The 17,264-nt window shown below is 40.7% G+C and overlaps 1 protein-coding gene across 2 annotated transcripts in view; it reads left to right on the forward strand.

Moving 5' to 3' along the window:
- The window catches only part of PTPRM (protein tyrosine phosphatase receptor type M), a 753,685-nt gene that overhangs the window by 316,702 nt on the left and 419,719 nt on the right, over positions 1-17,264 (forward strand). For both annotated transcript variants that reach the window (XM_060121788.1, XM_060121789.1), the window contains exon 6: positions 12,142-12,316. In XM_060121788.1, the coding sequence (XP_059977771.1) occupies positions 12,142-12,316 (175 nt within the window). The remainder of the gene's footprint in view (positions 1-12,141; positions 12,317-17,264) is intronic.

Consider the following 17,264-nt stretch of genomic DNA (forward strand, 5'->3'; position numbering starts at 1 on the left):
AAAAACATTCTGAGCTTGCGAGCTGTACAAAACAGGTGGCAGGATGGACTTAGCCTCAAACCCCTGCTCTAAAAGATAAGAGCTCTTAAAAAAAAATAGAATAATCACCGTGTATGCCCTGCGAAAACAGTGTTTATATATCCTTGGCTGTCTTGTAACTTTATTTCTTTTAGCAGTTGTTTCATTTGTGATTGCAGTAAAGTTCACACTTTGCAATTGGGTGGTGAGTGTCTTAAGTCCTTTTTATCTTTAGACTCCCTGTTCATTTACCTCCATTTGTGATGGTTGTTATTGTTGTGGAAAGTGCGTTTGTCCTGCACAGTCCTCCTGTGTTTTGAGTTTTGCTTATTGCCCTATGGTAGCGTCATTTAACGTGTTCTGACTGCTGTGTTTCTTGCAAATTATGTCTCCTTTTGTGATGTTATCAGCCACTGATGATCATTCCTAGGGTCATTAATTCATTCAGGGTTGCAGAACTGTCCCATTCTCAGTCCTTCTTTGTTTAGTCACTAGAATACTTCTAAAAAGAAAAAAGCTCTCCCATTATCAACCATTTGGGTATCCTGGTATATAAATCGTAAAGGGAAGGTGGTATTGATACTTGATATTTTTGTCCTTTTAAGCAAATTGTCAAAAATAGTGAGGTAGTTCACTGGTAGTTCACAAGTGACCAAAGGGGTTATTTAGTATTATTGTCATTGATGTCATCATTGTCATCATCAACCTGTAGATATAAACACATTTGATGAGTTTCGATCCATCGCACTTATTATCTTTATTGCTGCTCAGATCTTCCACCCCTAAACAGTGGGGTTTACCTGACCTGGACCATCTCGATGGCTTTCTTGCTTTGTGGTGTAACCGTATGTTCCAGGCTTGTATTTTCCACCTTAATGACCTAGAATTGGCCGTTTCTCCAAGGAGCGCTGGTTCTTTTTCAGGGGGAACTGGTAATTAGAACTTACAATCTGATCACAGAGTTGCTTATTCCTACTCATTATTGTTTCTGGATCTTCCCATCCTATGGAGCTGGGATATATACGTATGCACACATACACACATTTAAGAATAAAGCCTGTCCTGAGATCGTATTAACAATTCAAATTCAGAACTACAGGGCTTTTAACCTTTATCTTGCGCCTTTATCTTCTTTCAACTATGTTTTCAGAAAAGAGTTGTATGTTTTAAGGCATATTGATTGGGGAAAAGTGACGTTCTTAGCCTTGTTTATGTTTAACTAGCCTTGCCTCTTAGATTATGGACAACTCGGTAGGTTCTGCCATCTTCCTCATGGTCAAGTGCTGTTATCACAGTTTTGAAGTAAACAGGGTCAAGTCCTAGCTTTGCAGACCCAAACCTTTAACCCAACAGGAAATGTCAGTCAGCATCAGGTTCCTTAGTTTGATGTGGCTAGATTAGTCCCGTCAACAGATTTTAAGACTAAAGAACTTCTCATTTCATTGGTATTTCTTTTTTTTTTTTTTTGGTATTTCTAATTACTGCATTCATTATATATATCCTATATTATTTGGATGAACTTTTAAATAAAATTTAAACACAGGTTGTTAAATATTATTCATGTATTGTAAACATATATTGAACTATGTCTAAATATCAGAATGAGGTTCTAAATTTTTGTAATCAAATTCTTTACTTGAATATGCCTATAAGACTATCATATGTTCGAATAATATGTTACTTTGGCTATCTGTATACCCATTAGCCAGTTGAAGAATACATGTCAATAGATATTCACAGTATATAAGAACTTCTGGTTCAGTATTCCAAGTTGATAAATATTTGTGTTAGCTTGGTTATGGGATAGAAATCAAAGGTCAGTACCATCTGAGTTATTAAAATTAAAAAATACATGGGCTCCAGAAAGTAGACTTGTTGAGGTATTCAGTTATTATTGGATTTAGATTACAGGAAATGTTTTAAACAAAATTATTCCTGGCTCTGCTGATACTATTAGTGATCCCAGTGGTAAGAATTTCAACCGGTATCTTACAAATGGGCATATTTGAAAGTGGAGCGAGACGGACTATTTTCTCTATTAAAGAAATGAAAGTGCGGTTTAATCCTCACCCGTATGGCTAAGGAGGGGCGAATGGCTCTCCTGTATCTTCTCTTGGCCCCTGCACTCAGAGAGGCTCCAAAATGGGATTCATTTGCTCCCAGCGCTGCTAACTGCCCAGACCTCAATTTCTTTCAGTCATTGCTCTGATTATTGCAAAACTCTTTCTGAAAGACTTAATATGTATCTTTTTTTGCTGGTAAATTACTGCTCATTTAGAAGTCCTAGAGTTAGTCCACTGCAGAAAGAAGGTTGGAAGTCTAATTTAAATAACTATCAGGACTTCTTTTCAGGCTTGCTCAAATTGAAATGCACGCGTGTTTGAAGATGCTCTTGCTTTTCTAAAAAGCTACATTTAACCCATTAAGATCATTTCCTTGCAGATTTGGCCGTTATGGTTGTCTCATTAAGTTGACAAAAGATGGGTCAGCGGTTTCTTTAACTCCTGGACACCTGGTGCCGAGCTCTGCCTGGAACCGGGGATTTTGTCCTGAGGACTCGGAGCCTCTCTTATGGGGAAACTCATATTCTAAAGAACAATCGCAGTCCCATCCTTGGTGATGCCTCGTTGTCCTGCTGTAATGCTATTAAGAACCAGCTCTCCAGTCCTTGTCAGGGCCGCCTCTTCTAACTCTGTGAAATTGAGAGAAAACTGCCTGACAAAGGTGCTGTCTCTACCCAGTGGACATTTTCATCATTTTGTTTTGCGGGAATAACAGTCTCCCCATAGTTTCCTTGCTGCTCAGGGGTACCCCAGGTTCTGAGCACATTGTCATGTCTGGTCCTCCCTGTCGTGGAGAGAGGCAGACAGGGAGAGGTACTCGGCCCTTTCACATTGTCCAGCATCAGAGAAAATGGGCCAGCCATGGTTCCCTGCCTTCCCTGTTGGATTCTGACCTAAGGAAGAGTATCTGGGGACCAAAAGCCATCTTAAAAATCAGTCTGTTCAGTTACCCATTCAGTGCCTAAATCCCTTTCAGTATTACGCAAGAGGGAGGGGATATGGGGACATATGTATATGTATAGCTGATTCACTTTGTTATACAGCAGACACTAACACACCATTGTAAAGCAATTATACTCCGATAAAGATGTTTAAAAAAATGGATATATATATATATATATGTATATATCCATTCTCTTTCAGATCCTTTTCCTTTATAGGTTATTACAAAATAGTGAGTATAGTTCCTTGTGCTATACAATAGGTCCTTGATGGTTATCTCTTTTTTATATAATAGTGTGTATATATTACTCCCTAATTTATCTCTCCCCCCACCACCTTTCCCCTTTGGTAACGTAAATTTGTTTTCTATTTCTGTGGGTCTATTTCCATTTTTTGAATGAGTTCATTTGTATCCTTTTTTTAGATTCCACATATAAGTGATATCATATGATATTTGTCTTTCTCTGTCTGACTCACTTCACTTAGTATGATAATCTCTAGGTCCATCCGTGTTGCTGCAGATGGCATTATTTCACTTTTTCTATGGCTGAGTAATATTCCATTGTATATATATGACACATCTTCTTAAACCAATCATCTTGACGCACGTGATCTGAGAACTGGGCTAATACAGAACTGACAGGTGCTGTTGGACCTGCTGAATGTATTCAGCCTCAGGAAACAAGACCAGGATTAAAGTGTGAATGCCAGGATTTCAAAGGGAAAGAATGAATATGGCCCTCAGAAGCGCATCTTTCTCTGGCGTTTGGGCACGTGATCTGTTCTCGTTTTAATCCTCCCCCCGTCCCTGTCCCCATGGTCTTTGGTCCTTTTCTTGGGGCGCCCCCTCCTCTCCTGTCCTGTCACTTTCCATCTGGCACTGGCATCGCCCCTTCTTTCTCTGCGGGTCTCACTTCTTCCTCTTCCTTTTGTTCTCTCCGTCTCCCTGCCTCTCCCTCCCGCCTTCCACAGACTTTCCTGGTTTGTTTCTCTGCTCATCTCATTCCCCTTACGTGTGGCCTCAGTGGTCGACAGTCTTCAGGCAGCTATTCTGCTCACGTTTTCCAAGTGGGATTTTCGACTTGCATGAAATTCCTGGTGATGCCACAAATTTAAATGAGTCAATCTGAGTAATTAATCTTATAGATATTTAAATTTTGCCATGCGTCCCTAATTCTAAATATACATTTTAGTAGTGCTACATGCTCTTCAGTTAAATTATCTTAAGCACGCTTAATCTTACTTGGTTTGGTTTGTATTTTCCATTTTTGGGAATATCCACTTACGGATACTGAATATATGAGTCTCAAGGAGCATCCTTGCCTGATGGAAAGAGGTCAGAGTTAGACAGCATCTCATATAGTATTATAGGGAATTTATCATTCTTCAAAATATTAAAAATGGGAATTATTTTAATTTAAAAATGCTATCGAGGGCTTCCCTGGTGGCGCAGTGGTTGAGAGTCCGCCTGCCGATGCAGGGGACACGGGTTCGTGCCCCGGTCCGGGAAGATCCCACATGCCGCGGAGCGGCTAGGCCCGTGAGCCATGGCCGCTGAGCCTGTGCATCCGGAGCCTGTGCTCCGCAACGGGAGAGGCCACAACAGTGAGAGGCCCGCGTACCGGGAAAAAAAAAAATTGCTATCGATTAAGAGAATAAATGAATTTGTACCATAAAAGACATGCAGTACCACAGAAATATAAATATTCTTCTGAATATTTGATCTTTTACCCAAGATAAGCTGATTTTTTCTCCCTATTGTATTGGAAATATTAATAAGAAAAGGTCAGTGATTTAGGCCAATTCCCTGTCCTGTTTGATCTGTTTGTAGTATTTAAAAGGAGTTGGAAAATAACTTGATTTTAGGAGCCATTTGAATTCCCATTAAAAAACAAAATTTTTTTTTTAAAGGAAGGTTTTATTTATTTATTTATTATTTATTTTTTTGGCTGCCTTGGGTCTTTGTTGCTGCCCGCCGGTTTTCTCTAGTTGCAGTGAGCGGGGGCTACTCTTTGTTGCGGTGTGCGGGCTTCTTACTGCGGTGACTTCTCTTTTTGTGGAGCATGGGCTCTAGGCACGCGGGTTTCAACAGTTGGGGCACGTGGGCTCAGTAGTTGTGGCTCGTGGGCTCTAGAGCACAGGCTAAGTAGTTGTGGCGCACGGGCTTAGTTGCTCTACAGCACATGGGATCTCCCTGGACCAGGGCTTGAAACCATGTCCCCTGCATTGTCAGGCGGATTCTTAACCACTGTGCCACCAGAGAAGTCCAAAAAACACAATTCTTATAAATAGATAATAACTCTCTATAGAGATTTTTAGGTTATTCATCCAAAAAAATAACCTTAAAATTTTTATTCCCTTTTGACCTAATAATTTTAGGAAATAGGGATTGTCCTAAGATCATTTATAATAGTGACATATATAAATAATTTAAATGTGTAGCAATAGAGAACTACTTATATAAATAATGGCTACAGCCATACAGTGGAAAACATTAAAAAGCATGTTTTTGAAATTATCTAATGCTATGAAAAATTCTACAGATATCACAAGAAATTTAAATGAAGAGATCATATATATATATTATATATATCATATATTATATATATATCATATATTATGATATATAATATATGATATAGATAATATCATATATATGCATATATATCATATATAATATATATCATATATATAATATCATATATTATATATATATAAAACCACTATTTCAAATTTTATTTAAATTAAAATGATCTGTAACAAAAAGTAAACTAAACCTTGCCAATGCTTATTCTTTCTCTTTTCTTTTCTCTTCCTTTCTTTTTTTTTTGGTATAATTGCCATTCTACTGGGTATGAAGTGATATCTCATTGTGGTCTTGATTTGCATTTCCCTAATGGCTAATGTGTTGCGCATCTTTTCATGTGCTTATTGGTCATTTCTGTATCTTCTTTGGGGAAAATGTCTATTTAAGTCCTTTGCGCATTTTAAAATTGGATTGTTTGGTTTTTGTTGCTGTTGTTTTGCTGAGTTGTAGAGCTTCTTTATGTATTCAGGATATTAATCCCTTATGAGATAAGTTATTTGTAAATATTTTCTCTCATTCTGTTGTTGTATTTTTACTCTCTTGGTAGTGTCCTTTGATGCACAAAAGTTTGTATATTGATGAAGTCAAGTTTACCTATTTTTTTCTTTTGTTGCCTGTGATTTTTTTGTTGATTTCTTTTGTTGCCTGTGATTTCTTTTGTTGCCTGTTGCATTGTATTTAAGAAATCAATTCCAAATCTAGGATCATGAAGATTTCCCCCTATGTTTTCTTCTGAGAGATTTATACTTTTAGCTCTTAATTTTAGGTATTTGATCATTTGATTTAATTTTGTATAAAATGAAAGCCAAGTTCATTGTTTTGCACATGGATGTCCAGTTTTACCAGCACCATTTGTTGAAAAAAGTATCATTTCCCCATTGAATGGTCTTGGCACCCATGTCAAAAATCCACTGACCAGACCTGTGAGGGCCTATTTCTGGGTTCTCTATCCTATTCCATTGGTCTATGTCTGTCCTTATGCTAGTACCACACTGTTTTGATTACAGTAGCTTTGTAGTAAGTTTTGAAGTTGAGAACTGTGAGTCCTCCAACTTTGTTATTTTATTTTGGCTACAGTGACGGCTTTTGAATAGAACTGTTGCTAGCCCATAAGACCTAAACTGGCCTTAAAGATTTTCTGTGTAACTCTGACAAATCAGTATTCATGACTATTGCGCATCTCTGAAAAGCCACAGGAGTTTTCAATATCCTGATATTCATTGTATTACTGTCCTATTGCTGCTGTAACAAGTTACCACAAACTTAGTGGCTTCATTATCTCACTGTTCTGGAGGTTAGAAGTCCTGAAATAAGGTGATGGCAGGGCTGGCTCCTTCTGGAAGCTGTAGAGGAGGATCTGTCCTTTGTTTCTGCAGCTTCCAGAAGCTTCCTGCATTTCGTGGCCCATGGTCCCTTCCTCAGTCTTCAAAGCACTTGCTTCTCTGGTCACATCTCCTTCTGCATCTGACCTTCCTACTTTCTCCTACCTTATCATTACATTGGGCCTACCTGGATAATCTAGCATATAATCTTCCCATCTCTAGATCCTTATTTTTTTATTATTATTTTTTGATGGTGCTAATATATCCTTTAATGGCAGAATGTGGTAATTATTGAATTAATTATTGCTAACATAGTTTTCAAATGAAAAAAGAATAGAAAAAAAGCACAAATTAAACGTGACACAACCTGACCAAACACATGTCAAATTACAGTTTCAAGGTTATTTTACAAAATACCTCCATTTATACCATAGATCCTTATTTTAATCTCATCTGCAAACTCCCAGGTTCTGGTGACCAGGGAGTAGACATCTTTGGGGACCGCTGTTTTGCCTACTACGATTACAATGACTGGGCAGTGTTGCTGACAGAGGGGCACACAGATCCTCTAAAATACCCTTTTATTTTTCCCTGTTGGTATCCCTTGTAAATAAAGATTCACTGTCCAGTTGTAAGGATCAGGTATAAGTCTGTTAATATAACAATCTCACATTTCTTTCCTACCTATGGAACTTTTTTCCACTGAGACTATGACTCCTAGAGTCAGCAAATATTAATTGAGCTCTATTCCCTGTGCACCCATGTCCACAAAATGAATACATCTGTTTCATGACCCTGAGGAACTTATAATCTACTAGAAGAGAAAGATGGTACTGCAGTGTAACCCACTTTTAAAAATTTTCTTTCTTCTTTATTTAATTTTTATTTTATATTAGGGTATAGTTGATTTACAATGTTGTGTTAGTTTCAGGTGTACAGCAAAGTGATTCAGTATATATATCCATTATTTTTCAGATTCTTTTCCCATATAGGTTTTTACAGAGTATTGAGTAGAGTTCCCTGTGCTATGCAGTAGGTCCTTGTTGATTATCTATTTTATATATAGTAGTGTGTGTATGTTAATCCCAACCTCCTAATTTATCCCTCCCCTGACCTTTCCCCTTTAGTAACCATAAGTTTGTTTTCTATGTCTACGAGTCTGTTTCTGTTTTATAAATAAGTTCATTTGTATTGTTTTTTAGATTCCACATATGAGTGATATAATATGATATTTGTCTTTCTCTGTCTGACTTGCTTCACTTAGTGTGATAATCTCTAGGTCCATCCATGTTGCTGCAAATGGCATTATTTCTATCTTTTTTATGGCTGAGTAGTATTCCATTGTATATATGTACCACATCTTCTTTATCCATGCGTCTGTCGATGGACATTTAGGTTGCTTCCATGTACTGGCTATTGTATATAATGCTGCTATGATCATTGGGGAGCATGTATCTTTTCAAATTATGGTTTTCTCCAGGTATATGCCCAGGAGTGGGATTGCTGGATCATATGGTAACCCACTTTTATAGATTATATTTCCCAAATAGCTTTAGAATCCCTCCCTTCCTATCTCTCATCCCTCCTTTTGTCATGTGTTACTATAATTTTTGCAGAAAATACAGCCAGTTTCCTTGACATCAGTTGGGCTCCCACACTCCTTGCTTTGGGCCTTTACTGTACCCACAGATGTGCTCACGTCACCCTTTTGCCAAAAATCCTTGTGTTCTTGGCATCAGGATAAACTGTAACCCTCCACAGGTCCTATTCCTGGGTGTGGGCTCCACCATTCCAGCCTCATCACCTGCCATTCCAGGAGCACATTGTTTTCTAGTGGAATAGAATAAACCTACCGCCCCACAGTTCAGCTGTCTTGGCTGTTGACTTTTACAGAGCTCTTCTCACTTACTGGCTCCATTTTTCCTCCTTCACTGCCCGCGAAAGTCCTGTGCATCCCCAGTTCTGGCCTCAAGTCATGCTTTCTAGAGAGCCAACCCTCACCCCCCTCGCTGGTGAGGAGGCTCTTTTTCCTGGGTTTACTCTGTCAGGCAGTTCCTCGGTCTGTAGTGTAATTAGTGCCTTACCTGTCTATTTTTCTAACCAGACTATGGATTCAATTAGGTAAGGGATGATTCTCTTAACCCCATGCTCCTTGTATATGTAGAGTGCCTGCCTCATAAAAGATGTTTATTAAGTGTGGGTTGAATGAATGCTTGGATCCACCTACGTGTGAATGATGTAATAGAAAATACCTGCAGATTGAAGCAAGATTTATGATAGCATGTGGATTCTAAGCTAAAATGATTGCTAGCTGCACTCTTCTCCTTTCTATATACTGTTTCTCTTGAAGAAGCTGAATCTAACTTTCTGTGTGATTAAATACATGGGCTTAAAAAAAAGTCCCATTCCTGAGAGTTCATGTGACTCACTGGAGTTCTGTAAAGCTGTTAGTTTGAAGCTGTTTATTTTAAAGGATAAATTTGTGGCATGAAGTCAACAGCTATGAAGTAAAGCTCCTCTCAACATATATATGAATCCACACAGAGGTTTTCTTAAACTTGACTGCCCTCAGTACATCCTTGAGTACTTGTGAGGGATCCATAAGGGCATACTTTAAAATTCTTTTGAATAAACATTCTTTTGAGACAGGCTTATTTCATTAGGACAAATATTACAAGATGACTATAGAAGTATATTCTTACAAGATTCATGCCACAAGTAAGTAAATAAATTAGTAGATAGCCCTTTTGTTTTTGTTATTGTTAATAAACAAAACAAATAATTATAAATGTGAAGTATGCCTTTCTTCAGGGCTCTTTTTTTTTTTTCAAAACGAGATTAGGTTTTTTTTCAGTCTGAAAAAGACAAACTTAATTTTATAGAGTAGTAGGTCTAAGGTTACTCCTAGTGGTAGAATATAATTATTTATTATATTTATTTGGGGGAGAGGATGGGAGACAATGTATGAATATAGAGAGAAATACTTTCTCCTGTTGTATTAATTAATAATGCTGGATTGATGTTGTTTTGTTTAACTTCTCAGTGCCCTTTGTCAGACCAAATTAATGGGATTTAGTAATAAAAAAGACTCACATAGGATATATAAGGTATATATTTAATGTCACATTCAGATCTATGACTCTTTAAGCTATTAACAAGGCTGTTTTGACAGCTAGTACTAAAGATGGTGGGAACTGTTCTTCCGCGGGCCCGACGTTTCCTTCGCTGTGGCAGGAACTGTACTGGCGCAGCACCGGGATGCCTTGTCTCTTTCCACGCGCGGCTGCTGGACCGGAAGCCGGGAGCACGCCCGGCCCAGCCTCTCCTTTGGGCGCTCACTCCCCACAGCAGCCCTTCCTCCATCCTGCGAGTTTGCCAGCAGCACCCCACGTGGGGGGCCGGGGATGGTGTGGTTTTGCAGTGCGGCCCGTGGCTGGGTGGGTGAGTCTAATTCCGTGCTTCAGTTCTCGCAAGCCGATGGTTACCGCGCGTCGGCCGTGTTCTGCGTATTCTGCAGGGCCAGGTCCACGGGTACTAAACGAGGTGTTTGACGGCCTGTCCGCCTTTCTTCTTGAACTCATCCCTCAGCTGGTCCAGAATCCGGGCAGGGACTTGTGGTCCCGATCATTAGGCAAGTGTCTTTGGGCATGTATATCTTTAACTTCTCACAACTGCCCTGACAGTTGTATTGTCCCCTTACAGATGAGGAAAGGGGGGCCCCAGGAGCATAAATCACTCTGACGTTAGGTTTGGCACCCTGGTCCGTCTACTCCCAAACTCATGTCCGTTAGGACATACTGACGAAGAAAATATCACAGCAAAAGCTTCTAAAAGGCTGTGCTTAATATAAATCACTGAGTTCTACAGGTGAGTTTTATTGTTGGTAGCCTGGCGTGTTCATACCTATAAACACAAACATTTTCATACGGTCTGCGAGTCCCTGAATGCACAGGTGCGCGCCCATCTCCCCCGGGCCTCTTGTTCTCTCTCCTCTGACCGGGCCACTCCTTTTCTTCCACCCTCCCCTTTGCCTGGCAGTTCCTACTCACCCTTCAGATCTCAGCTCCAATGTCACTTCCTCAAAAACGGCACCATATCTAAAGACGGCCTCATTGTGATTTCCGCCAGCCACCTGCCCTGGCCATCATTGGTGATCATGCATCCATTTCAAGCCCGTATTCCCCAGCAACTGAAGCGCTACTGTGAACACTGGGGCCACTTTTCTGTTGTCCACTGTTGTGAGCCTAGTGTCCTAACACAGTGACAGCACGTGGATGGCACCCAGCATGGTTGCTGGGTGAATAATTGGACATAATGCTTGGTGTCGTGCATTTGCCTTAAGGTCTTTGCCCATTGTTTTCTCCTTAATACTTGCAAATAACATGTTAAAGATAGCCTCTTTCCTGATAATTGTAAGAAAAAGAATATATAGGGCTGAAATCTATCATCTTTCTTGAGGCTTTAAACTGTGGGAAGCATAGAATGGATTTCCAAGTGTGCGTAACTAAGGACTTAATTAATGTCTCCGGGATAGTGTAAAGACAACACTGTTCCAGTGTTGGAACCTGCTTTGTGTGGTCCTGAGCCGTGGGGTGTGCAAAGGAACTTCTCTCCTAGCATTTCAGTGTCAGGCAATATTAAGCACCTACTTCTGCTTGGTTCTGATGGCTCCAGGAAGAAAATCCTAAAGCTGAGACTCATCCTTCAGAACTTATGCTAATACCTACTTACATTTTTAATGTAGCTCTTGATAAGTTGTTTATCAGTTCATGTATAAAATGAGGTCAGTCATAGGGTAGTGTGCGAATTAATTTTGTTTCCAAGCCAAGTATAAAAAAAATGGTTAAGTATTACAGAAAGACTAAATGTTGATAGTTTGAGAGCAAAATGAAGAATTTTTCCATGTGCTTTTTCCTCTCCTCCTGTTGAGGCAGAATAACATAATGAACATTTTAAAGGGGCAAAACCAAAGACATTTCTGAACACTTAATTTTGCATCCCTCAAATCCTGAAAGTGTTGATCGAGGCAGAATTTCAGTTTCTGGGCACCTGTTTTCCTGGAACAACTGCCATGGTTAATAAACCGTGGAACCAAGATCTGTAAGGAGGTAACATCAGAAACATCCATTCTGTGCCTTCAGATGTCTTCCTGGTTCCATCTGACAGCTGATATTGTTTCTTTCTGCTCTCCCCATCCCCGTGTTTACAGGGCATTGATGTACGGGATGCTCCTCTGAAGGAAATAAAGGTGACTAGTTCCCGGCGATTCATAGCATCGTTTAATGTCATGAATACAACCAAACGAGATGCTGGAAAATACCGCTGCATGATCCGAACCGATGGAGGAGTTGGCCTATCCAACTATGCAGAATTGGTAGTTAAAGGTATTTAATGTTATTTTTATACCTCCAAATAGTCTATTAAAAGAGACATGTGGGATGGTTGTGAGTTCATGATTTGTTGAAAGCTCATACTTACCCTCATCTGTTTCTGAACAGTAGTTTGGTGACAGGCTGTATGGATGGATTACATTTTAAGTACAAATTTTGCACCTGAGCAATACTTTTGAAAAATGTATTTTATTTATGTTGGCTCAGTTGCATACAAAGCAATGAATGTGCTCCGGGAAAGTTCTTTTGCCAACTCTGTGTACAGAGATTGCAACCCTATAAATTTTTTTTTAAGGAATAAAATTTTTTTACTGATAGAAAATCACTTAAAATGCAAATATTCCCCAGCCACGGTGTTTATGATAGCAGGGTGGTTAATAAAATGAAGCAGTGTCAGTATAAAAATGTGCCGTCATATCATACAAGCCACATTGATAGTAGTGGGTTAACATTCATAATGTTGCTGTTAGGTTCTATTACTATATTTTGCATGACTGAAAAATTGAGTCATTATATTCAGGAAGGTGGGAGACGAGTAAAAAAAAGGTGGGGATAAATTTCCTTTGGCTGGTCTGATGTTTTTTGTGTGTGCATGGACTTAGGAGTTTATAGTATTAAGCTGGTAAGGCAGTTTTTGGTCCCAGACAGAATTTGGACTTTTAGATATACCGTGAGGCATTTTTATACCTTGTAGCAAGCCATTGCTGCTTCCTCCTACGGGAAGACAGTGATGCCTGCTTGTCACATGTTCTCCCCTGCATTTATTAAATGGGGAACATAAAATTGGTCTCTTTTGAATGGACTGTTCCTTTTGTCAGCAAATTTCTCTATGTCGGCAGTTTTACAGACTGCAGGGTTCAAACCCCAGAGCTAGCTGTGTGGGCGTGGTCCTATGGCTTACCCTCTCCGTGCTTCTGTTTCCTCATGTTTAAAATAGACATAATAGGGCTTCCCTGGTGGTGCAGTGATTGAGAGTCCGCCTGCCAATGCAGGGGACACGGGTTCGTGCCCCAGTGCAGGAAGATCCCACGTGCCGCGGAGCGGCTGGGCCCGTGAGCCATGGATACTGAGCCTGCGCGTCCGGAGCCTGTGCTCCGCAACGGGAGAGGCCACAACAGTGAGAGGCCCACATACGGCCAAAAAAAATAAATAAATAATACTAATAAATAAATAAAATAAAATAAAATAGACATAATAATGTGACCGACCCTAAAGGGCCATCAGGAGGACCAGATGCAAAAGGTATGTGAATGGCACTTAGAACAGGAGACCCAGTAGGCAACCGGCACCTGTTCAGGCTGTGATGGGGCATTGAGTGGCTCTTATTCTCCGTTCTAGTCCATCAGTGGTCCTCATCTGAGAATGCATGGCTGAACCACCTTTCCAAACAAAACAAAATACAAATACCTGCCCACCTATTCTCTACCACCATTACCACACCCATGTTGAATCAGAATCTCTGGGACCAGAGCCTCTGCCATAAAATCTATAGGTGATCCGGGCAGACGCTACTGCTGTGACATCAGCTCTGCCAACGTTAGTCACGCCTGGCTTGGGGGGAGCTTGCCCCCAGCACTGTTTATCTGCAGCAGTGGCTAATGTTCTGTGGAAGGAAGCCAGGAAGCACACCCTGCAATATCTGCTCACATGGTCTAATTTGCCACACCAGAGCCCTGTGATTTTGGGTTTGTAGTGAAACTGTAGCCCGTCTGGCTAGTTTCCGAGTTTAGGTTTTACCTGTAAGAAAACTAAAACTCTGCATAGATGTGCACACCCTCCCCTGCAGAAGCCTCTCGGGGAAGCGAGGGGTTTCCTTGTGGAAAATGGACACCGTTTGCCAACAGATCCAGCAGAACGGCCGCTGCGCTGTTGCCACGGCTGAGTTCTTTATTGTCATCACTGTCACTTAATTTTCATCTTGGTCCCGTTCTTTGTGACTGTGTTCTGTTTTCTGGTTTCTGGTTGCTACAGTGCTTCACTGTGCCCGTGCCCGGTGAGGCGTGGTGCTTTGTAATCAGTACGATAGAAATCTAGTCACCTCTTTAAAAATTGCCTCTGTGGGAAAGTTAATTTGTTGGGAGTTCTAAGCAAGTCAGAAATTTCTAGTCTGCCACAACACACATAAGCACAGAGCCTGAGTGGGTCCTTACTCACATTTCTGCTGCACGTTTTCCTGCCTTACGACAACGTGGAGGGATCTTGGGTCATGGTGATAAAATGTCCGGGCACCCTTTGCATCTCTGCACCCTGCCACAGCTGGTGACAATTGGCTTGCAGATATGGCTCAAATCTGGAGTTTGACTTTTCCTCCATTTATAATTTTTATAGCCATATTTTGCATGTATTTGATTTTTCAAAATGAGATAACATGCTGGATTCTACTAATTAAATAAAGCACTGCATTGACACAATTACTTTAAAATATATAATGGCATGTTTAGGCCACCTGTATGATTGAATACTTTGTATATGCATGTGTTTAGAGTGCTAATTTTTTCAAAATGGGAAAAACTTAAGTCCAAAGAGTTTATAACTTCCTTAAGGTCATTCCCTGATTTGATGCTGGCCCACAAATGAAGCCCAGGTCATTTTAAACTATCGTTCTTGTCTGTTTTATGTCTACCACTGCTTTTGGTAATCAAAGACATAAAAATATTTCATGTAATCTCCACAATTCATGTATATATACATATATGCCAAGATCATATTTAATTATAGGAGACATATATTAGGAATTCATATATGTATATCAATTAGATATATGTATATGATATGTATCTATAGGTATATAAATTCTTTCTTTGCTGGCTTGATTTAGAATTATTTTTATCATGCCCTTTCACTTGGATTAAATATTTTAAATTGCTTTTTATCACTTAGTATAGATTGAGTTCCTTCCTTCTTTCCCTTTGAGAAAATTTATTCAAAATTTGAATATTGAGATTGGTTCAAGATGGCGGAGTAGAAGGACGTGCTCTCACTACCTCTTCCAAGAGTACCTGAATCACAACTAACTGCTGAACAATCATCGACAGGAAGACACTGGAACTCACCAAAAAAGGTACCCCACATCCAAAGACAAAGGAGAAGCCACAATGAGACGGTAGGAGGGGCACAATCACAATAAAATCAATTCCCATAACTGCTGGGTGGATGACTCACAAACTGGAGAACACTTATACCACAGAAGTCCACCCACTGGAGTGAAGGTTCTGAGCCCCCCGTCAGGCTTCCCAACCTGGGGGTCCGGCAACGGGAGGAGGAATTCCTAGAGAATCAGACTTTGAAGGCTAGTGAGATTTGATTGCAGGACTTTGACATGACTGGGGGAAACAGAGACTCCACTCTTGGAGGGCACACACAAAGTAGTGTGCGCATCGGGACCCAGGGAAGGAGCAGTGACCCCAGGGGAGAGTGAGCCAGACCCACCTGCTAGTGTTGGAGGGTTTCCTGCAGAGGCTGGGGGTGGCTGTGGCTCACCATGGGGGCAAGGACACTGGCAGCAGAAGTTCTGGGAAGTAATCCTTGGTGTGAGAACCTCCCAGAGTCTGCCATTGGTCCCACCAGAGAGCCAGGTGGGCTCCAGTGTTGGGTCGCCTCAGGCCAGACAACCAACAAGGAGGGAACCCAGCACCACCCATCAGCAGACAAGCAGATTAAAGTTTTTCTGAGCTCTGCCCACCAGAGCAACAGCCAGCTCTACCCACCACCAGTCCCTCCCATCAGGAAACTTGCACAAGCCTCTTAGATAGCCTCATCCACCAGAGGGCAGACAGCAGAAGCAAGAATTACAATCCTGAAGCCTGTGGAACAAAAAGCACATTCACAGAAAGATAGACAAGATGAAAAGGCAGAGGGCTATGTACCAGATGAAGGAACAAGATAAAACCCCAGAAAAGAAACTAAATGAAGTGGAGATAGGAGACCTTCCAGAGAAAGAATTCACAATAATGATAGTGAAGATGCGCCAGGAGCTTGGAAAAAGAATGGAGGCAAAGATCAAGAAGATGCAAGAAATGTTTAACAAAGACCTAGAAGAATTAAAGAACAAACAAACAGAGGTGAACAATACAGTAACTGAAATGAAGAATACACTAGAGGGCTTCCCGGGTGGCGCAGTGGTTGAGAGTCTGCCTGCCGATGCAGGGGACACAGGTTCGTGCCCCGGTCCAAGAAGATCCCACATGCTGCGGAGCGGCTGGGCTGCTGAGCCTGTGCGTCCGGAGCCTGTGCTCCACAACGGGAGAGGCCACAACAGTGGGAGGCCCGCGTACCGCAAAAAAAAAAAAAAAAAAGAATACACTAGAAGGAATCAATAGCAGAATAACTGAGGCAGAAGAACAGATAAGGAACCTGGAAGACAAAATGGTGGAATTCACTGCTGCAGAACAGGGTAAAGAAAAAAGAATGAAATGAAATGAAGACAGCCTAAGAGACCTCTGGGACAACATTAAACACAACAACATTCACGTTATAGGGGTCCCAGAAGGAGAAGAGAGAGAGAAAGGACCAGAGAAACTATCTGAAGAGATTATAGTTGAAAACTTCCCTAACACGGGAAAGGAAATAGCCACCCAAGTCCAGGAAGCACAGAGAGTCCTAGGCAGGAGAAACCCAAGGAGAAACATGCCGAGACACATAGTAATCGAATTGGCAAAAATTAAAGACGAAAAGTTATTGAAAGCAGCAAGGGAAAAACGACAAATAACATACAAGGGAACTCCCATAAGGTTAATGCTGACTTCTCAGCAGAAACTCTACAAGCCAGAAGGGAGTGGCATGATATACTTAAAGTGATGAAAGGGAAGAAACTACAACCAGAATTACTCTCCCAGCAAGGATCTCATTCAGATTCGATGGAGAAATCAGAAGCTTTACAGACAAGCAAAAGCTAAGAGAATTCAGCATCACCAAACCAGCTGTACAACAAATGCTAAAGGTA

Source organism: Lagenorhynchus albirostris, chromosome 14 (assembly GCF_949774975.1).
Source record: "Lagenorhynchus albirostris chromosome 14, mLagAlb1.1, whole genome shotgun sequence".
Taxonomy (NCBI): domain Eukaryota; kingdom Metazoa; phylum Chordata; class Mammalia; order Artiodactyla; family Delphinidae; genus Lagenorhynchus; species Lagenorhynchus albirostris.